Source organism: Ovis aries, chromosome 3 (genome assembly GCF_016772045.2).
Source record: "Ovis aries strain OAR_USU_Benz2616 breed Rambouillet chromosome 3, ARS-UI_Ramb_v3.0, whole genome shotgun sequence".
Lineage (NCBI taxonomy): Eukaryota > Metazoa > Chordata > Mammalia > Artiodactyla > Bovidae > Ovis > Ovis aries.
This window is the reverse complement of record NC_056056.1, coordinates 157,002,044-157,025,967: the sequence shown is the minus strand read 5'-3', so window position 1 is coordinate 157,025,967 and position 23,924 is coordinate 157,002,044. Positions and strand designations below refer to the sequence as shown.

The following is a 23,924-nucleotide window of genomic DNA, read 5'->3' as shown; positions in this document are numbered from 1 at the left end:
CTGTAGAGGTCACAGGTAACGCCAGTGTGAGGGTTGGAATTTAGATACTGGAGCCAAAGGTCTTCCTTCTTTTAGAGAAGTCTGTTTCAGATGAAAGAAAAAAATAAAATCTGGGACTTCTGGTGGTGGGTTGAAGTCCCAGCAGCTAGGACTCCAAGCTCCTGCATTAGGAGGCCTGGGTTCGATCTCTGGTCCAGGAACTAGATCCCACGTGCTACTACAACTAAGAATTTTCACGCTACAAATAAAGATCCTGTGTGCTGCAACTAAGACCTGGTACAGCCAAATAAACACAGATAAATATAAAAAAAAGAAAAGAAAAAAAAGTCTAGAGGAAGACAACCAAGAACGAGCTAAATGAGTGATCCTGAGTCACAGAAAACAGCTGACAGGAATCCTGAATACCAAGGAGAGGAAAAATGAAGCCGAGAGAAAAGCAGGCTCCTTGTGGTCAAGTCTGGCGGGGACTGGAGTGGGGGCGGCCTGCTGAGTTGATAGAGTTGGCTTTGCAAACCAGTCCCCAGACAGAAAAAGATCCCGTTCTTCCAAGAGCCGAAAAGAGGCCTAAAGTCAACAGCACAGTCTTGGAATGGAGGCCAGAAGGCGAGAAAGACATTAAAAGGAATCCTAGCTGTCGGGAGGGCCTGCCACAGGCCAGAAAGGGGGCGTGGCACGGAGGACATCTGGAGGTTTAGGCTGCAGGCCCAGGCCATGCTGCCTGAGGACTAGGTCACGAGGTGTGTACTGGACAGGGTGGAGAATTGCTGGAAAGAAGGTGCCGAATGCCTCTGAATTCACCAACCCTTTCCTTCTCCACTTGAATTCTTTAGGGTGATATACAAAAGCCGAACAGTGATGAGCTTCATCAAGCAAGAGGATGGAGACCTGGTGGGGGGTGTTTCCTTTATGAGAGGAGAGGTTCCAGTTACATGGAGAAAAGATGCTGTGGACCAGCGGAGGGTCGAAACACTTCCCTTTTTCGCCAAACAGGCCTCCGCTCAGTTGGTGGGGGCCTCTCATGGAATTCAGTTCTTCTTGGCCAGAAATCCCTACCTTAGACCTTGGAAGACATGAGGGAGGCTCTGCAAACCTGGCGGCTGCTCGTTGGGTTTGGCAAACTCGAGATTTTTCCAGCGCCTTGTGTTCAGCAAAACTGAGAATGTGTTTGGCTAGAAACCCTTCTCTAATTTTTAAACCCCTGTGCATTTTTTTTAACGTAAATTTGATCCACATGGTTTCAATTTATTTTTATTTAACTCATCAAATCAAATTAGGAGCTACAATGATGAATGGGAACAATGCTGATTTCCAAGAAGATTTTTGAGCCTTTTTTCTTAGAACAAAATCACATTCCAAACACCTCCCCCCCTCAACCACCACCATTCCCCTCCCCGCAACCGTTAAAACTACCAGACTGAGCTGAGTTTGAAATTTAGAACCCAAATGTGAAATAAAGATCCATGCTTGGCAAAGATGAGGCATAGCAGAGGAATGTTCTTAGGAAGTCACGGTTAGAAAGCCAGCATAGACTTGGGGTGGGGGTGGGGAATGAAGACAGAAGGGAGTCGGTTCTTCTTCATTGGATAGTTTAAGCAGATCTACCTGGCTTTTGGGGCTCCTAACAGCAGCCCCTGAGCTGTTTCTCTAGGGTCTGACTTTATCACTTCAACCCAGGGAAAAGGGGTTTCTGCTCCAAGACGGGATGGGGCGGTCCCCGGTACTCCTCTCTTTCTTCTACACTGCTCATAGGAGTGGATTCAAGCTGCTCTCCCCACCTCCTCTCCAATCTTCCTCCCTGTTTCCTGGCTCTGGCTAAGCCCTCTCCATCTGGAAACATTTAAAATGTACAACAACTTTAATCTCGTGCAAAGGAGTCTTGAGATCTGCACTACATACCCATTAAGCTAAATTATAGGTGCACAATCTCATTTTGCACAATTCTGTCTGGCCTCGGTTGGCACACACGAAAGCCCATTCCTGTGTTTCCCAATTATTTTTCTACCACACCATCATTTTCTACATCAGTCTGAGGCCAGCCATATTTCTCTGAGAATCTCTGACCACTAAGGCCCCAAGACAGAGGTACTCTCTTCAGAGTCCCTTGAAACAGTCCTCAGGGGAGCCCTTGGACATGCCAAAAAAAAATCTTGAATTCAGCTTCTCTCCCCTACAGAGCCTGAGCGAATCAGACAAACTTGAGTATGAGGATCATCTTGTTAGTTAATAACTGTACAGCCAAGGGGAGTTAACTTTCTTCCCTGAATCTCAATTTCCTGATCTGTAAAATGGGTAACCATTTTACTAACCATACATACCTCACAGAATTGTTGTGAGGGTTAAAAAAGAAAAGTATGTTGTTTGGCCCAGTCTCAGTAATCAATAAACGTTACTTGTTATTGTTATCATAAAGGTGCTACACTTTATTCAATTCTACCACTTTCCTAAGAGCACTTACATTTTTCCATAGGTTGCTGGTACCCTTTCAAATCCTCCCCCATCCCTTATCAATGCTGAAACAACCACACCACTTCCCTGAGAATCAGCATCACTCCAGACAGGTAACACGAAGTTTCTGATCAACCAGTGGATTTTTCATTAGTCCTTGGGGAATCTCCTAGGTTGGCCCTCCCTGGTATCCAGAGTAGCACAGCGATTGGAAGATCTGTAACTTAACTGCACGAAGAGATCATTTTTTCTGAAAACCAAACTTCTCACTTTATATACAAAGTATGTGTGTGTTTATGTGTGTACTGGGGTGGGGAGGGTGAGGAGGTTTTCATTCTCCTGTAAGGAACAAAATGGTTAATTTAGTGCTTCCTTAGAATGCTCCCCCACACTTCATGGATTTTTTTTGTGTGTGTGTGGTGGGGGGGAATAGAAAGGTGACAGTACCATTTAAGATGCCTGATAAATACCTCTCTCTCAAGGGGGAAAATATAGATACCCCTGAGTATAGTATTGGGCTTCCCAGGTGGTACTAGTGCTAAAGAACCTGCCTGCCAATGCAGGAGACATAAGAGACGAGGGTTCGATCCCTGGGTCGGGAAGATCCCCTGGAGAAGGAAATGGCACCCACTCCAGTATTCTTGCCTGGAGAATCCCATGGACAGAGGAGCCTAGTGGGCTACAGTCCATGGGGTCGCAGAGTCAGACACGACAGAAGCAACATAGCATGCACAAATATAGTCTTTAATGATTCCCTCTGGCCAGGAGGGCTTTTAGCAGTAATTTAGAGATCCTAGTGTTGAGGGACTAGGTATCCATCAACATCCAGGGGAACTGAGATGCTCTGTTGTCAAGATCCTCATCATGCAGAATTGCTATGAAGGCTAAAAGAGAGATGGCTACAAATGGTAAAAAGTATTTCCACCAAGCTGATCTCACTTGAGATCCTGGGTGATATTAGGACATGTGCGTCTCCTATTCCTGCTACTCACTAGAGATTTCCTTCTGGTGAGATTTCCTGTAGCTGGGTATATTCGAGATGTCAGCCTCAACCTCAGTTCAGGACTCTGAAGGAATCAGTCCTGCTCATAGCGCTGCCACAAGGCTGGGCCTGGGTGGCTGACTGTGCCCATGGATGGCTCTAGAGTGGGCACAGTCTACAGGCTGTGAAGTCAGCTGTGACCTGGTAGAAAAGGTGAGTTGGGCCATTGAGATTCCATCTGTGCACCTGAGGGAGTAAGAAACCAGGTGGCCTGACAGCAGAGACCTATGGGCCATGGCTGGTCTTAGAGCTGCCTTGCTTCCAGAATCACCTTCTCTTCCATAAAGCCTGGCTCTTCAAAGGTTCTTGTGGACCCCATAAATATCTCCTCCATAGTAAGAAAATAAGCACCTCCTTTTGAGTCAGCATGAGTGGGTTTCTGTTTCCCTCAACAAGAAGAGCCTTCACTGAAAACACAGCACCCACCCTTGGGAAGAGCATGCAGATGGAGCTATGTCTAAACATTCTGAGCATTTCCAGAGGCACTGTTTTAACAGTTAATTACACAGTATGCAAACACTGCTGGGTCTCAACTCATCCCTCCCTCGCTCTCCTCTGCTACAACTGCAAACCTTCCTCTCTCTCCTCCAACCTCCTCTGTAGCTCGGGGAGGTCAGGTACCACAGTTTGGGACAACGAGATGCAAGTACATGTCTACTGGGACAGATGGGCTGCTCCCCTTCTTCCTACCTTTTATGAAAATGTTACGCTTGAACCTGCGTTACCATCTTGCAACCACGAAGGGAAAAAAGCAGCAGAGATGTCACCTCTGGCACATGGAGGTGCCATACCAACATGAACAGCCACCAAATTCCAGCCTTATTGTTATGTGAGAAAATATACCCATAAACTACTATTACTAAGAGTTTTCTATCACTTAGAAATAGTATCTTTTCTAAATGATATACCTTGAAATAGAACTTGATGTTGTTTCCTGTATTATAAGAAAAAGGATTTTTTAAACCAAAGATATGACAACTTGTTTTTCAGTTAACTTCTAAACATCAGCTGAATGATACTAGCTTTCCAGGCAATTAGAATCTAAGAGGGGATAAAATATGTATGTAAATCAACATGCTATAAGCAGAAAGTGAAAACACTCTCCAGGTACCTGGAGTAGGGGGCGACATGACTTCCTGCTGGGGGAGGGGAAAGCAGAAGAAGTATTTACATTAAATTCCAGAGATAAAAAAGAGCTTGGAAGTTTGGAAATGAGGGGGAAGGGCATTCTAGGCAGAAAAAATAGTTTGAGCAAATATGGAAAACTAAAGATTATATACCAAAAATAAGTTCATTCTGGCTAGAGTAGGGGACAAAATCAGATTTTTGAAGTTGGACCAAAATATAACAAGTCCTTATAATTTGTTATAATAAATTATAACAATGCCATGTGAAGGAGTGTGGGCTTTATTCTCTGAGCCGTGGGGTGTTGTTGAAGGTTTCTGAGCAAACAGGTATCAGAGTAGTTGTTTAGGAAAACTGCTCTGATGGCAGTACTGGGCTGGATTGAGGAGGCAAGGAATGCCACTAGGCCGTGTAGCCACCTGGGCAGGAGGTGATGAAGAAGGAACCAGGACGGCTGAAGCGAAAATGGGGTGGAGGAAAGAAAACAGACGTGAGAGACAATGCCGAAGCACATGGGACCTGAGCTGGCTGCTGCCTGGATACAGGGTGAGAGTCACGGAGGGGTAATGGAGAAAACGTTCTTGCACAAAAGAGAAATAAAAACCTCCTGTGGTACCTCTGGAGCTGAAGACAGGAATGGTTTTATGTAGATGTTGGAGTCATGCACCTTCAGGTCATGGTCCCCGAGTCCCCTGGTCACTCCAATAGTTGCCATTACACGGGCCTAGGAGTATAAGCAGAGGGTCATCAGAAACACCCCACAAACAGAGACAGCATCCCCGCCACAGTGCAGGTGCCATGGGCTATGAGAGAAGCAGTCATTTCCCAGTCCCCACTGCCCCTGGCTGTTAAGTTCTGTGGGTAGTTGTTTTCAAGGAAGAGCCCACCAAGGTTACTTACATACTTGAGGAGTGGCTTTTCTACCAATTACCTGCATTTGAATGGGCTGCTGCTGTCTCTTCGCAGAGACTGGAGGCAATGATGTCCAATAAACTCAATACAATACATCTGTGATGTCTACAGCTACTGAAATCAACTCAAACCAAATCCAACAGGATCCGTCATCCATACATCCTTCATCGGTTCATCTGTCCACCCATCCATCCATCCATCCGTCCATCCATCCATCCATTCCCCTCCTCATCCATCCATCCATCCACTATACACGCATTCTTCAAGTATTCTACCAGCTATGTCTCTAGTTCTGTGATAAAAGATATAAAAATGTCAGAGGCAGATCCTGCCCTTCCACAGCTCATATATTTTACTTTATGGCTGGAGAAAATGTACCATTAGATTATAACCTGTCCTGCTAACATCCTCAAACAATTCCCTCTAGGTAGAAAGGAACAAGATGCCACTTTGCTGTAACTCCACAGAGACCTCATGGCCGAGACTATGCCATCTGCAGCCTTCTCTGCATGGATGTCCAAATGCGTTAAGGAAGCAGTACTATTGTCCTAATGCCTATACGGTCAGCCTAATGATCTCCTGGGAGGCCACAGATATGAGTCACCCAAACATTTATTGAGCACCTACTATGTGCAGATACCATCCTGTGGGGGTCACACGTCTATGGTCTTGTACCTACTATAAAGGAACTTGGTAAGGGAAAGACTAAGAGGTACATGTCTGATTAACAATATATAGAATATGGCTGAGTGCTGAAAGACAAGTAAACAAAGGATTATGTGAGTTCAGAGGAGGTAAAAATTCTACTAAGAAGGTTCCCTGGAGGAGGTGGGGGCACTACATTTTTGTGTAGAAGGATGTCCAGCTCAGGTGAACAAAGAGGAATGGGATGAAAGTCATTCTGGGTTGACTGAAGCCCATGGCTCTAACATATGGCTCATGAACACTATACCCGGTGTAGTGGCGTGGTTCAAAGACCTATACTTGAATCCTTGCTCTGATGCTCTGGTAATAAGAGTAAGCTAGAAATGCTATGCCTCACCAGTAGGTGAACCATGAACTTCCAGATGTTCAAGCTGGATTTAGAAAAGGCAGAGGAACCAGGGATCCAATTGCCAACATCTGTTGGATCATCAGAAAAGCAAGTGAGTTCCAAAAAAACATCTGTTTCTGCTTTATTGACTATGCCAAAGCCATTGACTGTGTGGATCACAACAAACTGTGGAAAATTCTGAAAGAGATGGGAATACCAGACCACCTGACCTGCCTCTTGAGAAATCTGTATGCAGGTCAGGAAGCAACAGTTAGAACTGGACATGGAACAACAGACTGGTTCCAAATCAGGAAAGGAGTATGTCAAGGCTGTATATTGTCACCCTGCTTATTTAACTTCTATGCAGAGTACATCATGAGAAACGCTGGGCTGGAAGAAGCACAAGCTGGAATCAAGATTGCAGGGAGAAATATCAATAACCTCAGATATGCACATGACACCACCCTTATGGCAGAAAGTGAAGAAGAACTAAAAAGCCTCTTGATGAAAGTGAAAGAGGAGAGTGAAAAAGTTGGCTTAAAGCTCAACATTCAGAAAACTATGGTATCTGGTCCCATCACTTCATGGCAAATGGGGAAACAATGGAAACAGTGAGAGACTTTATTTTTAGAGGCTTCAAAATCAATACAGATGGTGACTGCAGCCATGAAATTAAAAGACGCTTGCTCCTTGGAAGAAAAGTTATGACCAACCTAGACAGTAATATTAAAAAGCAGAGACATTACTTCGCCAACAAAGGTCCATCTAGTCAAGGCTATGGTTTTTCCAGTAGTCGTGTATGGATATAAGAGTTGGTCTATAAAGAGAGCTGAGTGCCGAAGAATTGATGCTTTTGAACTGTGGTGTTGGAGAAGACTCTTGAGAGTCCCTTGGACTGCAAGGATATCCAACTAGTCCATCCTAAAGGACATCAGTCCTGAATATTCATTGGAAGGACTGATGCTGAAGCTCCAATACTCTGGCCACTTGATACGAAGAACTGACTCACCTGAAAAGACCCTGATACTGGGAAACATTGAAGGCGGGAGGAGAAGGGGACAACACAGTATGAGACGGTTGGATGGTGTCACCGACTCAATGGACATGAGTTTGAGTAAACTCCAGGAGCTGGTGATGGACAGGGAGGCCTGGCATGCTGCAGTCCATGGGGTCGCAAAGAGTTGGACACAACTGAGCGACTGAACTGAACTGAGAAAAACTAAGACACAACACTCTAACACATTACCATAGTCTTCATTCTACTTTCCCTCAAAAGGCTGTGAATTTGGAGCTGGATTTACATCAGAAGGTGGGCAGGATTACATTTAAGTGGAAATGAAGCCATGATGCATTTTTACAAGGCTAGACTCAAAGCGGGTAAAATGCAGACAGAGGATGTGAGCCTGGGGACCTCTGGCCAGGCGCTGCTCTGTTGGGAGCTCCCTTTAAGCTGAGACACATTCGCCTCTAAGTGTGGAAATTCTGAGTCCCTTATGCCCCTTCTACTTTCCTCCCTGCTGCAGTACATTCTCAGGTTGGACAAAGCACAGGTGGGCATTTTAGTCCAAAGAAATCTGATATTTCTGCTAGTTTACAAGTTCCACATAGGTCCTTCAAAGCACTGGCAGAAATCATATGAAATTTAATAGCAGTGAAAGTCGTCTGAAACTTCTGGGGAGATGTGTGCAGAAAAGAAAGAGAAAATTCTGTGAAGGATCTAGACAGAACTGATGTGTTGCATTCTAAAGCTTCTCAAGAGATCGTGGACTCCTGGGACAGAGGGGCCATGCTACTTTGGTACAGGATATGCCTGGAGCCAATTGGAGCCATGGTGGCTTTTAAACAGGTCAAGAGGTACAATAACTGAATTCACCAGCTACATATCACAGAACTGTCAAGCCCTAATTTACTGGAATGCTGGAGAAACATGATATGCTGGTGAATTGCACTTTTTGCTGAGCTGGGAAAAACCTTGCTCCTTTAAATCTTACTGCTGATCATCAATAGAAGAACCCATTTGTCCATTTTTCTGCTGTAGCAAGGAGAGTATAGTCAACAAAGTTCCATATAGTCAAAGCTACAGTTTTTCCAGTAGTCACATATGGATGTGAGAGTTGGACCATAAAGAAGACTGAGTGCCGAAGAACTGATGCTTTTGAACTGTGGTGTTAGAGAAGACTCCTGAGAGTCCCTTGGACTGCAAGGAGATCAAACCAGTCAATCCTAAAGGCAATCAATCCTGAATATTCATTGGAAGGACTGATGATGAAGCTGAAGCTCCAATACTTTCGCCACCTGAATCGAAGAGCTGACTCACTAGAAAAAGCCCTGATGCTGGGAAAGATTGAAGGCAGGAGGAGAAGGGGATGACAGAGGATGGGATGGATGGATGGCCTCATTGACTCAATGGACATGAGTTTGAGCAGGCTCTGGGAGATGGTGAAGGACAGGGAAGCCTGGCGTCCATGGTGTCACAAAGAGGTGGACATGACTGAGCGACTGAACAATAAAGGAGAGTATAGGGGCTTCCCTGGTGGCTCAGACAGTAAAGAATCTGCTGCAATGCAGGAGACCTGGGTTTGTTTCCTGGATCAGGAAGATCCCTTGGAGAAGGGAATGGCAACCCACTCCAGAATTCTTGCCTGGAAAATTCCATGGACAGAGGAGTCTGGCAGGCTACAGTCCATGGGATTGCAAAGAGTTGAACATGACTAAGTGACTAACACTTTCACTTTCTTTCAAGGAGAGTATACTGAACAGCTTATTAAATACTTATGCATTTACTGATGGCTTGCCATGAGTCAAGTACCAGGCTAGATGGGTTCTAAGGATATGACGGCAACAGGATGTGGTCCTGAGCTTACTGGAACTCACTGGGGAGCAGCAGGGTAATACTGAGAATCTCAGCACCATGAAGCCCAGAAACTGTAGGTGCAGATCACTGGGCTGAGTGATGCTCATTGATGGTGTCCACTGTACACAGATACACGAAATCCTACCAGAAACAGAGCCCTTCCCTGTTCTGACTCTCAACCGGGATGGCAAGGCAGATAGTGTCCATCTCTAGGAAAGTGGGAAGTTGGTTTGAGAAATGATGCATTTATTGATCAAATATCCATGTTTCATTGCCCTCTGTGAAATTCTTCTCTCCTTCGAGCAAAATTACTGCTGGACTACACTGAAGCCAAAACCTACTCTTGTGTGCTCTCTTTCACACCAGACACACACACTCTCTCACTCAAACTCTGTCCACAAAGGCATCCTTCAGTTTTCTTATGAGTCACTTGTTCTGATAAAAGCTATCACATGCTGAAAAAAATTTCAGTTGAATATTCTTATTAATGTGACCATATTTTTCACTTCTAATTGGAACTCTCAGCGCTTAGTTGAAATGTATTCATGTTCTGAGGAAGGCTGCAATGATTCAGAAGGTGTTTGTTCTTCCTGGGAAATGACTTCAAAGCTTTCTCTTCTCCACTCCTGCACCCCTCTCCAGTCTCTGCTCAGAGACCACTTTAAGATCGCCTTCCTTCAGCCCAACAATGTTAGAGTCTGACAGGGGCCTTGGGAGCTGGTGATGAATGGTCTTTGCTGTCTCAGCCTGGGATCTGATCCGTGTGATCCTATAGTTTATTGAGGTGAAACTCTGGATCCCCTTCTCATGGGGCAAGTGGAGAAGCTGGCGTGTAGAGTCTGAGCATCCATGGTGGAATGCACCAGCACCAGAAGGAAGTGGAGGGCCACAGCTCCATGGCTTGTACGACCCCTGGCCAGTCACGCAACTGCCTGAGCAGTTTTAACCTTGCAGTTCCTGCTGCCTCATCTCCCAAATGGATGTAAGGCAGCCAGTTCTGCCTGCCTCGTGGCTTGTTGTCAATACACAGTGAGATGATGTATGTGAAACTGGTCATGTTTAAACACGGCAAAAAGTTATGCAAATGGATCGAGAAGGGGGATGGCATTTTCATAAAACTTTTAGTCCCCTGTGCTCACCACTTCCATTCCCTAGCCCTGCCAATCCCTGGACCCTTAAGACAGGAGACCTGAGGGAAGGTGGAGGTGATATTCTTTCAAGCTGTCAAGACTACAAAATCACGAGCTGCCAAGTGGAACACGCAGACTGCCATGGGCTCTGTTGAGAGACAGCTTGGTTCTCTTAGTCCAGGGAGGGCACGTGCCTACCTTCTTGCCTTCTCCATATATAAGGGGAAACTTCAAGTCATCGTCCTCAATGGTTTTGTATGCCCTGTAGGAGGATAAACAACATTAAAAAACACAGGTTTGCACTCAATTAGTGACCCACTGCCCTGACACAGGATGCCAGGCAGTTTATTTTCCCTGAGCCTCCATCTGCTCACCACACTGCCGATCTCTTTCTGTACAAAGAGTCAGTCTCCCTACAGAATTGTGTGTGTGTGTGTGTGTACGTATTTCAACGAATCAGAAAATACCAATATATGCCTGAAGAGAGAGAAGATGAGCTGGCCTACTCACAAGCAGCGAGAAGGGGCGACAGGCTTCTGTCCTCAGCACTTAGCGTCCCTGCAGTACTGAACGGCCCCAGCCGCGGTGGCGGGGTTGTCATTAATCTGAAACCACGAAAGGCATCAGTGCTCAGAGATGGAGGTGCGGGGGACGGGTGGTGAAACTGCTCCAAGAGCCAGCTCCCACCTTCAAGGGTTGTTTACACCCAAGCAGCCTGGTATTGGGACGGCTGGAGAAGGAATATTTAGAGCCCGCTTGACCTCAGTGTGATCCTTTGTTTCACGATGGCTATTAGATGGCCATTGGACACACAGAAAGAAAATCCTGTTTACGCTTCAGTGGTTTACGCCAGCCATGCCACCACTCACGCAGAAGAGGCCGGCCAGGCCGTGGCGAGGGCGTGAACAAAGGCCATGTCTTAACAGTTTGGCTCACAAGGAACTTAGGAAACAAACAAGCAAGCAGGTATCCAGTCACGAGTTGTATAACCCTGGGCAAGTAGCTCCATCGTTTTGGACCTCTGGTTTCTCATCTGCAAAATGATGACAACCACACAGGACGTAAACAGCCTAGCACAGAGCCTGATACTTAGTAAGTACTCAATAAGTAGTAGCTGTCACTAATATTTAGTAGATAATTAATACTTGGCATATAGTTCCCCTTTCTGCAAAATGGGGAGAGTGTTGCCTATTCACTTCCTCAGAGAAGTATTAGAAGACTGAGTAAAAGATGGGGTATTTTCTGCTAGGTTAGAAGCTAGAAGCAAGATGCTTTTCTAAACTGATGTCTCCTGAGTGCATGAAAAAAATTAATTTGTGAGACGCGTGCATGTGCTAAGTTGCCTCAGTCGTGTCCGACTCTTTGCGACCCTATAGATTGTAGCCCGCCAGGCCCCTCCGTCCATGGGATTCTCCAGGCAAGAACACTGGAGTGGGGAGCCATGCCCTGCTTCAGGGGATCTTCCTGACCCAGGAACTGAATCTATATCTCCTGTGGCTCCTGCATTGCAGGCAGATTCTTTACTGCTGAGTCACCTGGGAAGCTGAATAATTTGTGACATACCTCTTGATAGATCTAGGTGGCTTGAGAGTGAATCTGACATCAAATTTATGGAGGTGCTTGATATACAAAAGAATGCAACTCGACTGAAAAAAGGCTCAACCCCAAAGCTAAAGCCAGCACATCTTGCTTATCTGCAAGTTATTTGGTTAAGTTCTTTCCTATGGGGGTAGAGAAACAGCGAAGTTCTGGCACCAGATGTGCCTGGGCTTGAGTTTAGCACTGCTTTCTGTCCAGCCCTGGGCAAGTGGATAAGTCTCTCTCTGAACCTTAGTTTCTTCACTAATCAGGGAAGCCAAAAAGTGGGGCTTACTTGTGAACTTGTGGTAAGGATTAAAATGGGCTGATGAATGTGATGAGCTTAGGAAGTATTTGGCACAGTGCCTGGCACATACTGAGAGCTTGATAAAAGCTGGTTGCTGCTTCTGCATTCAAGTGAGCCCAGAGGTATGCCATGAATTGAGTTTTCAAAAAAGGAACCATACTATTTCCTTCCCCCAAATCTACCAAATTAACACAAAGTGGAAATGGCTACTTTGATATTTCTATACTCACACAGATGATTTAAGACACTGTGGTGTACAAGTCCCTTGGGGAACAAATACAGCTGTTATTAGACTACAGTCAGCTTGGGGATCCAATGAGTTTGTAGACCCATGGTTCTCCATCTTGGCTGCAGAAGGAATATCCTGAGAGGGCTCTGAAAAGCCTGTTGCTCAGGTCACAGCAATGAGGTCTGAACCTCTGCGGATCAGACCTAGGCACCAGGAATTTTTTAACAAGCTTTCCAGGTGATGCCAGCGTGCAGTCATGGTGGAGAACCACTATTGGAAACCAAGGTCATTAGCTAACATTCAAAATCAGTTGAGCAAATGACTATATGGCTCAAGGGAAAGGGAAGTAATGACTTGAGCAAGGCTGTGAAGTGGGCACAAGTGGGGCTTGGGGACCACATGGAAAGTAAAAAGACACGTTCAGACAGAGACGATGCAGTGGGGGCAGTCTCAGGGAGGGGCTAGGGCTTGGCGGTCCAAGCACAGGAGTCTGGAACTACAGAACAGGCAGAGGGCGGCAGCTCTAGAATCAATGACTGGAGATTACTTAGAGCTCAGTGGAGACAGGCTGAGAATGCTCTTAACAAGCTTGAAAAGGCAGCCAGAAAACTGTCCTCTGACCGCATCACAAGCCCAGGTAATGGAATTCTCCCAGGGCAGAGAATCCCAGGAGAGTGAAGTCTGTTTCAGCGCCGCTCTGAAAGGCAAACCCTCGTCCTGGGGTTCTTACCCACAGGAGCAAGTCCACCCAAGTTCTAATCTTATGGTTTAGCCTCTGCTTCTTTGTCTTTTTCTTCTGTTCCTTTTAGTTTTTTAAAAAACAATGTTAAATTTAAAAACTGAGAAAAGTTGCTTCACAATGTTGCCTTAGTTTCTGCTGAACAGCAAAGTGAATCAGTTATACATAAATCCCCTCGTCTGAATCTCCTCCCCACTTAGGTCATCAGCAAGCTTTGAGTAGTTTTCTGTGCTATACAGTAGGTTCTCATTAGGAATCTATTTTATGTGTGTTTGTCAGCCGTGTCCAACTGTTTGTGACCCCACGGCCTGCAGCCCTCAGGCTCCTCTGTCTGTGTTCTCCAGGCAGGAATACTAGAGTGGATTGCCATTCCCTTCTCCAGGGGCTCTTCCCAATCCAGGCTCTGAACCCAAGCCTCCCGCATCTCAGGCAGATTCTTTACCGTCTGAGCCACCAGGGAAGCCCACGGCACAGACTAGAAGGCCACTGGGCTGGCTGCACCCCGAACGCGGGAATCTCTCCTGCTGTGCCCCTCATGCTGGTCCTGGCCTCTGTCATCAAGTGGGCTGCTGTGGACAGTCTCTGTCTAAGGAGCTTTTCAGGACCAACTCTCTAGTGCCACTGGATAACAGCCCTGGGAAATTCCTTCCTAAACTGACCCAGTCACCCATTGGTGTGTTAGTCTGTCTTTTGGAAAAACATGAAAGGAATCTAATTTCTCTTCTACTTAAGAGGTCTGCAAATATTTGAAGAGAGCTATCTCAAAGTTTCCTTTTTCCTGGTATCATCAACTGTCCTTCCCCAGGACCTGAGACACCATCTCTGATCACTCAAGTCACCATCCATTCAATCAACATTTATTAACTGAGCACTGAATCAAGGGCTTCCCGGATGGTACAGTGGTAAAGAATCCACCTACCGATGCAGGAGACGCAGGAGACATGGGTTTGATCCCTGGGTCTGGAAGATCCCTTGGAGGAGGAAATGACAACCCACTCCAGTATTCTTGCCTGAAAAAATCTGATGGACAAAGGGGCCTGGTGGGCTACAGTTCACGGGGCTGCAGAGAGTCAATAGGACTAAGCACTGAATACTGTGGGAGGGGCCCTCTGGGAGCCTTTCAGTTTGTTTCTTCCTGTCATTGTCCTAAGGAAATGGCACTCAGAACCACAAAGGAATGAAATGGTTACTTCTTTGATTTAGACCATGCTCTTGTCTTTTTTTGGCCACGTCACTCAGTGTGCAGGATCTTAGTTCCCCGACCAGGGATCGAACCTGTGCCCCGACAGTGGTCTAGTGGAAGCACTGAGTCTTACCCACTGGACCACCAGAGAAGTCCCTAGACCTTGCCCCTTTTTAAATTACTGTGGCTTTTATTGGTGTTATGTGAAGGGTCATGTATCGAAACTCTGAGTAAAAACAAACAAACAAAACCCAACCCTAGTCAGTCCACAAGAAAAAAGACCCAAGAAGGTTTTCTGACTCATTGTCTTCTTTAGTTTATACTTATACAATGAATATTTTATTCTGAATGGAAAACTCCATTGCCCTTATTAATTTTATCATGCTAGTTTTGGTCCACTGTTCCAGCCCACTGAGAGATGTTTGGACACATATCCTTTCATCACCCCAAATCAGCTCTCTCTCTATGCTGCCATGCTGTGTGAAGTCACTTCAGTTGTGTCCGACTCTGTGCGATCCAATAAACTGTAGCCCACCAGGCTCCTCTGTCCATGGGATTCTCCAGGCAAGAATACTGGGGTGGGTTGCCATTCCCTTCTCCAGGGGATCTTCCCAACCCAAGGATTGAACCTGCATGTCTTATGTCTAACTTATATTGGCAGGTGGGTTCTTTACCATTAGCAACACCTGGGAAGCCCCCTTCTATGCTATATCATATTAAAGCTGATAACCACTCTGTCATCTTTATCCGGGTCACTGGAAAAAAAAAAAAAAAAAAGCTAAGCAGTATCAAGCCATTTAGAGACCTTCCTCCAGGTCAAGCTAACCAGACAAAGGGTATCAACATTTCTTGAAGGCAAATGAATGGAAGTTAAGTACAATCTGTAAAATCATGTTCTTGTCTGGTGGAAACACGTAGAAGACAGACTCCATAGTAGAGGGCAGATGATGAGAATACTCATGTTTAAATGAGTGGGTGGTGGGACTTCCCTTGTGACCCAGTGGCTAAGACCCCATGTTCCCAGTGCAGGGGGCTCGGGTTCGATCCCTGGTCAGGAAACTAGATCTCACAACAACAGCAACAAAAATCCCCATGCTGCAACAAAGATGGAAGATCCCATGTGCCACAACTAAGACCCAGTGCAGCCGAATAAATAAATAGTTGTAAAAAGTGGTTTTAAAAAACTAGTGGGTGGTATGGCAGGAGGAGGCGGAAACACTGATCCACTGAGACAAGTCCTCATGAACCTGGACTCTGGGTAGAGCTCTCAGGCCGTCTATGTAACAGCTGAACCACTATCCACACAGGATTTCTCCATCTTGGTCAAAGACTAAGAGAAGAAACTGTCAAATTCCTTAAAAAGTCAAAATACATCCATGTACACTATTGCCATGATCAGCCATCCAGGAAATGCCATCAAACGGTTGAAAACTGCTAACTGAGTTGACTTACTAGTAAGTCCAGGTTGTTCCCCAGATCATACCACCTCCACTAGATACCAACCCTTCAACCTGGTCTTACTGTTAAGCCAGAGAGAGGCGCTGACTGCGCTCTCTCCAACCCAACCCTTCCAGCTTCTCTCTCCACCTCTTCTCCTGCTGACATACACTTCCCTCTTTCCGCTTTCCTAAGGACTGCAGTTCAGGTTCACACAAAGCTTACTCGCCCCTTCCCTTGCTGTTCTTCTCAACAACCGTCTCTGTTTTGTTGGTACTTCTGGAGTCCTGACTTTACAACTTGTACCTACTTTCTGTTGACGTTCACTGCTCCTCATGAGCACCTGGACCACGTCAAGAGCATCCTCTCTCCTGATGTTTGCACGCTAAGTCACCTCTGCTGACACTCCCTTGCTGCCACTGCCCGTCAACCCCCTCGGTCCCACCCTTCTAAGAACTCCCTTCTGACTATACTTGTTTCTGAATCCAGCTTCTACTTTTGGCAAATGTTTAAAATATCTTTCTTGCTAACAGTCTAGACTTTATCACCTTGATCTCCTGCAGCCTGCCAGGCTCTTTTGTCCATGGGATTCTCCAGGCAAGAATACTGGAGTGCATTGCCATGGCCTCCTCCAAGGGATCTTCCCAATCCAGGGATCCAACCCACATCTCTTACACTAACACTGACAAGTGGGTTCTTTACCACTAGCGCCATCTGGGAAGCCCCTTGGATACTCTGCTGCTGCTAAGTTGCTTTAGTCGTGTCCAACTCTGTGTGACCCCATAGACAGCAGCCCAGCAGGCTTCCCCGTCCCTGGGGTTCTTTGGGCAAGAACACTGGAGTGGGTTGCCATTTCCTTCTCCAGTGCATGAGAGTGAAAAATCAAAGTGAAGTCGCTCAGTCATGTCTGACTCGGAGTGACCCCATGGACTGCAGCCTACTGGGCTCCTCCATCCATGGGAGTTTCCAGGCAAGAACACTGGAGTGGGTTGCCATTTCCTTCTCCAATGCATGAGAATGAAAAATCAAAGTGAAGTCGCTCAGTCATGTCCGACTCGGAGTGACCCCATGGACTGCAGCCTACCGGGCTCTTCCATCCATGGGAGTTTCCAGGCAAGAACACTGGAGTGGGGTGCCATCGCCTTCTCCCCTCTGACCCTCTAGTAAGAAGGAAACACAGCAGGAGTTGAGTACTTTGTTTATTCACGTCATACCGTCTTCTGCCTGCAGCGCTGCAGTTGCCTTGGAGGATCTCCCTGCAATAATCTAGGCAAGAGACGATGGTGCCATGGCTGCAGGGATGGCGGTGAAGGTGCTGAAAACTGTTCAGTTTTGTCCTTTACCTCTATCCTCAGAGCAACCAGAGTAATTATTTTGAAATGTCAGATAACGTCATTACCCTACTCAAACCCTCTGATGGCTTTCCCATCAAACTTGAAATAAAAGCCAAGTAATGAAACGATCTTCTTTAAAAATCACTCCCTACCCCCAAACTTCCCATTCCCCTTCTCTTTCTTTTTCTCCAGGGATCTCCTGCCTAACATTTTAAGTATTTTGCTTCTTTATCTTATTTTTCCTACTGCTCCCCTGTGCACTTTCCTCCCCACTTAAGTTCTATGCGGACAGAGATTTTTGTTTCTGGTACCTAAAAGACTGCTCAGTGTATAATGAGCGCCCAACAGATGTTTGATGAAGTGAGCAAACCGATGAATACTACTTATTCCTGGCAGTGGCTTTCCTCTGTCCTCATGAATGTTCTTGTTCTTTATGTATTCAAAGCAACAGCAGCCAGTCTTGTTTTCTGTGGCTTTCTGGGGCTTGCTGTTGCCGCTCCAGCCCGTGCTCACTCACATGCACATCCTCTCCTGCTCTGGCCTTGCCTGGCTGTGTGCTGCCCCTTGGAGTCAGTATTTCAGATACATGCTCTGAACATGGGAACTGCAGAGATCACATTCTCTGAACATCTGGACTTGAGAGATTCCCCCGGGCAGCCACATTCATGCCTTTCACCCTTCTGATGAGTGGCAATTCTAGGACTCCTCCCGCACGAACATCTCATGTCTCTATATCCGTTCTGTAATTTTTAGCAGAAAAACCTTTGCTTGTATTTTCAGACTGGCTAAGAGGCCTGTAAGCCAGTCTTCCACAACCATTTCTCTTTTTATCCACAGTCATCATGCCTCAGCTTAAAATTCTCCCGCGGCTCTCTATTATTTTGAAACATAACTTAGCGATGAGGCAGGCCCTCGGTGGTCTGATCTCTGACACTGCTCTGACATCTTCTGTACTCTGCCAGGAGCTCGGAACACTAGCTTACTTGCTGTTTCTTTAATAGCAAGTGGCCTCGTTCTTTTCCCCTCCTGGGCCATTCTTCCTCCAGACCCTCCAAGAGCCAGCCCCCGTGCAGCCCTCAGAGTGCCTTGTCCGGTCACTCATCTGTAAGTGTGATGTCCACAGCCCCACACCCATCCCCCACCTCAGACCCCCCTCCCCATCCCTGATGTACCGCTTCCTGGCGCTTACACAGCACAATCTGAAACTACCTTATTTATTAATTTGCTTGTCTATATTCTGCCTCCCCCTCTAGAACATGAGCTTCATGACACCAGGCACTTTATTTTATTCACTGTAATATCCTCATCTCAACAACAGTGAAGGCACAATTGTGGATGTAAAGTAGATACTAGCGACACGGGTGGATACATGAATGAAGGCTGTCACCTCAGCCTTAGCACACGAGCTTCCCTCCAAAGATAAGCTGTAGACGTGGCTTCCCCATTTACCTTTCCTGAACAGTAAGCTCTTCTGAGGCTGAACTTCCGGGTTGAGTTCTATCAGTGATGCCTTGGATTTTCATTTGCCCCATTACATTAAAATTTTAGGTTCTCTTAAAAAAAAATTTTTTTTTTCTTTTTTTTGCTGTGCTGGCTCTTTGACGCTTCTGTGTGGGCTTTCTCTAGTTGGCAGGTGGGGGCTACTCTCCAGTTGCGGTGCACGGGTTTCTCCCTGCAGTTGCTTCTCTTGTTGCAGGACATGGGCTCTAGAGCCTGTGGGCTCAGTACTTGCAGCACGTGGGCTCAGTACTTGTGGCACATGGGCTTAGTTACCCTGTGGCACGTGGGATCTTTCTGGAGCAGGATTTGAACCCATGTCCCCTTTTATCACCAATATATATCAGTAGACAGTCAGAAAGTTATTTAAAAAATGGCATTTATGATCCCCTTGCTTGTCACTTTCTCCTGATAATTCCTAGGCACCACTTCCAGAGCGATAGCGTTTGTTACAGTACTTCTCCAGTGTTACCAAGACAATTTTCTTCTTCTTTATTCACTCAGGCTAAATCTACTGGTGAAGGCAAGTCCTTCATTGGAAAGTTCTTCTTATCTTTGCTGGATTCCTCCATTCCCAGCCAGAGCCCCCCATTCTGACTTCGTAACCCACAGGCCAGGAACCTGAAGCTCATGCTTTGGCACCATCCACACACATCACTTCCCACGATCTCCCTTCTCTCCTAAGTCATGACTTTTAACTAGAAAGACGGATAGAAAAACCATGTGTTGCCCCAAGTCTTCATTTCCTTCATGGGACTTCAAAGTCATTGAAGAAGAATGTGACCCTTTCTGAGGGTGGTGACGGATCCTCTTCCCTCGCGGACGGCCTCATCTCTACCATGCACTCTGTGGCTCCACTGACACACATCAGTGAGTCACATTCTTCCACTCCCTAACCTCTGGACATGGCCTTGGACGCCTCTCCTCCCCCGGGACTCTCTCTTCCTGGATTCTCCTCGCTTGGCAGAGCCCACTGTGGGCGTAGAGTCAGAGGTTCTGAAGTCACCGCTGAGTCCTCACGTGGACTTGCAGTGTGAACGAGGGAAAGTCCCGCAATCTCACTGCATGTGCTTCCTCAGCTGCCTTTCTTCACGCAAGTTTGCAAGGATTCAATGCAAATATGCCTGAAGGGGAGGGCAGGACGCATTGAAAGAAGAGCATTGACATATATGGGCTTCCCCTTCCCCAGTGGCTCGGTGGTAAGGAATCCAGCTGCTAATGCAGGAGACTTGGGTTTGATCCCTGTGTCAGGAAGATCCGTTGGAGGAGGAAATGGCAGCCCACTTCCGTAGTCTTGCTGGGAAAATCCCATGGGATGGCAAAGAGCTGGACACGACTGAGCGACTGAACATGAGCAGGAGCGCTGACATATATACACTAAAATAGACAGCTAGTGGAAAGCTGCTGGACTGCACAGGGAGCTCAGCTCGCTGCAACGCTATAGGTGGATGGGATGGGGGTGGCGGAGGAGGGAGGTCCACGAGGGAGGGGTTATATGCATATATATACCCGATTCACTATATTGTATAGCAGAAACCAATACAACATTGTAAAGCAATTATATTCCAATAAAAAACAAATAAATAATGCAAATACATCTGGGAAAGTCCTTTGTGAAGAAGGATAAGGTGCTATTTAACTCTAAGTTGTAGCTATTATGGTTGTCAGAGCCTCTGTCATCACCGTGGATGGACAGCACAGAGGCCTGGTTCCCACAGGCAGGAATAGAGCACATCCCCAAAGGATACTGCTTCCAGCTGAGCCCCCAACACACCCCAATTCATACTTTTTATACTGCTGCTAATGATACCAAGGGGGCCAGGTGGCGCTAGTGCTGAAGAACCCGCCAGCCAACGCATCAGACAGGAGACACAGGTTTGATCCCTGGGTCAGGAAGATTCTCTGGAGAAGGGCATGGCAACCCACTCCAGTATTCTTGCCTGGAGAATCCCATGGACAGAGGAGCCTGGAGGGCTACAGTCCATGGGGTCACAAGGAGTCAGACATGACTAAAGCGACTTACCATGCACAAAGATACCAAAGCAGGAAGGACGGCACCTGTGCGACTTTATCCAGAAAGGTCTATGGTTCCACCATACAGTGAAAACGCACAGACTCAGAAGGATATCTCAGAGCTAATCTAAAGAGAGTCCTTCAGGTTGGTGTGAAATAATCATAAATGGAGGACATCCCCTCCTCAGCTAGAAGCTTAGCACTCTTCAAGGAAAGAGTTAAGAGCCCCAGGAACTCTCATTTTGCCCAGAGCAGAAACTAAGTCCTAGGCAGGCAGACCCACATCTCAGAGGGGCTGAGCAGGTCTGGGTGGAGGACGGTAGTAGGCAAAGTGTCTCAGGCTCTGGTCCCCATTTTTGTCTTCCCACACCCAAATCTCCATAGAAGCTTGAATCCCAGGAGGCCCAAGATGAAGCATCACCCAGGCCTGGCTGGTCAGAACAGATACATGCCTGGAGCCCAACTGCTCCTCGTGGCTTTTAAGAGCTTGGCAGAACCCCAATGAAGCAATTCACAGAATCTGCAGAGGCTCTCCCCTCACTTGCCCCTCTCCCCACCCATCCTCCCCAGATCTTCCTGGAAAAAGCACAGTGGGATTGGCAATCACCTCATGTTTCATTTTTCCTACCAGCTGTCTGTAATTTCCAAAGGAGTCGCGCCCCGGGCTGAACCACAGGGCTCAGTGAGCCACATCTTGCTCCTGGAGGTGGCCCTGCGGCAGGGGACCCACCCTCCCTCCTCGCTCCACGAATTTCCTTTAAGGCAATACAAGATGTTGCCACTTTGTCACGTCCAACTCTTTCATCTTTTTTTTTTTTTTTTAAATGTCTACTTTTAAGAGGGCCCTTTCCCTGGTTTCAAAGATTCATAGTAAGGAAATTTCCCACGGCCAGAAAGAGAGAAAGAAATCTTGTATACTGACACATATATATGGAATCCAGAACAACGGTACAGGGCAGGAACAGAAGCACAGGTGTAGACGACAGACTTGCAGCCACAGGGAGAGAAGGAGAGGGTGGATGAACTGAGAGAGCAGTGCTGACATATATGCGCTACCATGAGTAAACAGATGGCTAGTGGGCAGCTGCTGTGCAGCACAGGAGCTCAGCTCTGTGCTCTGTGATGACCAGCAGGGGCAGGACGGGGGGGAGGGTGGGAGGCGCGAGAGGGAGGGGATGTATGTAGACTTTTAGCTGATTAACGTCGTTGCACAGCAGAAACGAACACAACATTGTAAAGCAATTATCCTCCAGTTAAAAATGAAAAAAGAAACTCCCCCTCAATTTCTTACATGTGTCTTTGGATGACATCTTAACATGCTGGAAAAATGTCCCTGCACTGTCAGGGAGGATGAACGTGAACCAAACTTCATGAGGTCAGGATCAAGTCAGAGCCACGGAGAAGGCTGCGAGGCGGCACTTGGGGCCCCAGGGTGAGTAGCAAGAGGCTAAGAATCATCCTCTACAAGCAGGTAGGCTGGGCGTTAGGAGTATCCTTTTTAATGTTTCTAGGTAGAACCAACCTCTCTGCCACAGGCTCACCACCGTATAAGCAGTCTTTCCTTATTTGTAAAACCTGAGTTTTGAGGGATGGGGTCATATTTTAATGCCTTGAGTCCCTGGATTTCTGTGCTAGGAGTTGTCAGTGGGTAACTTGATTACATGATTTCCTGGGAAAGTCCCCCTGTGAGGTCAAGGCTCCACCAACAAATGCTCCTTTATTTCCTCCTTTGGTCTCTGGACTGCCGTTTAAATTAGTTGAAGCCTGCCGGCCCTAAGCTGTACGCGAGTTGATGTGCTGGTGCTAATGCAGTGCAGCATGTGGATTCGGGCACAAACAGCGTGCCTGAACTGTAAGAGTGTGATTAGTATTTGGTGACATAATTGAAGAGAGCTGGCAGGTGCAGTGCAGCCCAGCTTGGGTATGGCTGGCAGTGACAAGAGAAATGAATGAAAGCGGGAAGCTTCCGGCCCTCTCTGCAGGAGAACCTTACCTGTAATGGGGTGCAAGCTCTATTCCTGACATGGCAGTTGCCTCTGAGGAACCCCCACCCTTGCATCCATGAGTAGGAACCCCCGCCCAGCAACCCACAGCCCTGGGGAAATGCCTGCCTCTCCTCTTCCTCCCAGCAGCACACCTGAACCAGACCCCACCTAGAGTTCTGCAGGTGGTAACCATGCATCTCTTGGCCTAAACATTCCTGTTCCTACCGTCAGATCTATGGGTGACGGCAAGAGGCAACAGAGCTTGCTTTCACATCACTGGTCCATGTGCCCTAGGAGCATGCACTGGGTTAGAGCAGAGGTTTCATACTTTATGACTTAAAAGACACCTATCAATCTTATTAACCCAGTGTACACCCAAACGGGCTTCCCAGGTGGCACCAGTGGTAAGGAATCTGCCTGCCTATGCAGGAGACGCCAGAGACACAGGTTTGATCCCTGGATTGGGAAGATCCTCTGGAGAAGGGCATGGCATCCCACTCCAGTATTCTTGCCTGGAAAATTTCATGGACAGAGGAGCCTGGGGGGCGACAGTCCACAGGGTTGCATAGAGTCAGACACTACTGAGCATGTATGAACTCATACCCAAACACACCTCAGAAAAACAATACTGACCTTTGCCATGTGATATCCATTTTAATATTTTCTTTTCTCCATATGCTGCTTAATTTAAAATGCTCATCTCCGTACACCAAATTGATTTCGCAACCCCCAAAATGGGTGCCCACTCACAGCTAGAAATGTGGATAGAATTTGGGTGGCGGCTCCTCGTAGCTCCACACCAGGAGATCAGGCTTCGACCATATGAGAGCAATGGGTTCTACCTGATTCATTCAAGAATATTTACTGAGCACCTGCCAGGTACCAGGCACTTGCACAGGTGCTGGCATATGGGGTTAAATCAAATAAGGATCATCTCTTGACTCCTGGGCCCAAAGTTAGTGGTGGAAAAGGATTCACATGGAAAAACATGCTTTGAATCAGCCTTTTGAAAATATAGTCAATCACGTACACATGCAAACCTGAACCAATCCTATTTCAGGATAAGACATTCCAGATGACT

At 46.8% G+C, this 23,924-nt stretch overlaps 1 protein-coding gene across 2 annotated transcripts in view; it reads right to left on the bottom strand.

The window, feature by feature from the left end:
• PPM1H (protein phosphatase, Mg2+/Mn2+ dependent 1H) overlaps window positions 1-23,924 on the bottom strand; it is a 295,463-nt gene that overhangs the window by 39,117 nt on the left and 232,422 nt on the right. For both annotated transcript variants that reach the window (XR_003588833.2, XM_027967492.2), the window contains exons 7-8: window positions 10,740-10,803; window positions 5,229-5,336 (exon numbers count right to left, since the gene is read on the bottom strand). Coding sequence is in view for 1 of the 2 variants with exons in the window: in XM_027967492.2 (XP_027823293.1) it covers window positions 5,229-5,336; window positions 10,740-10,803 (172 nt within the window). In the remaining variant the exon portion in view is untranslated. The remainder of the gene's footprint in view (window positions 1-5,228; window positions 5,337-10,739; window positions 10,804-23,924) is intronic.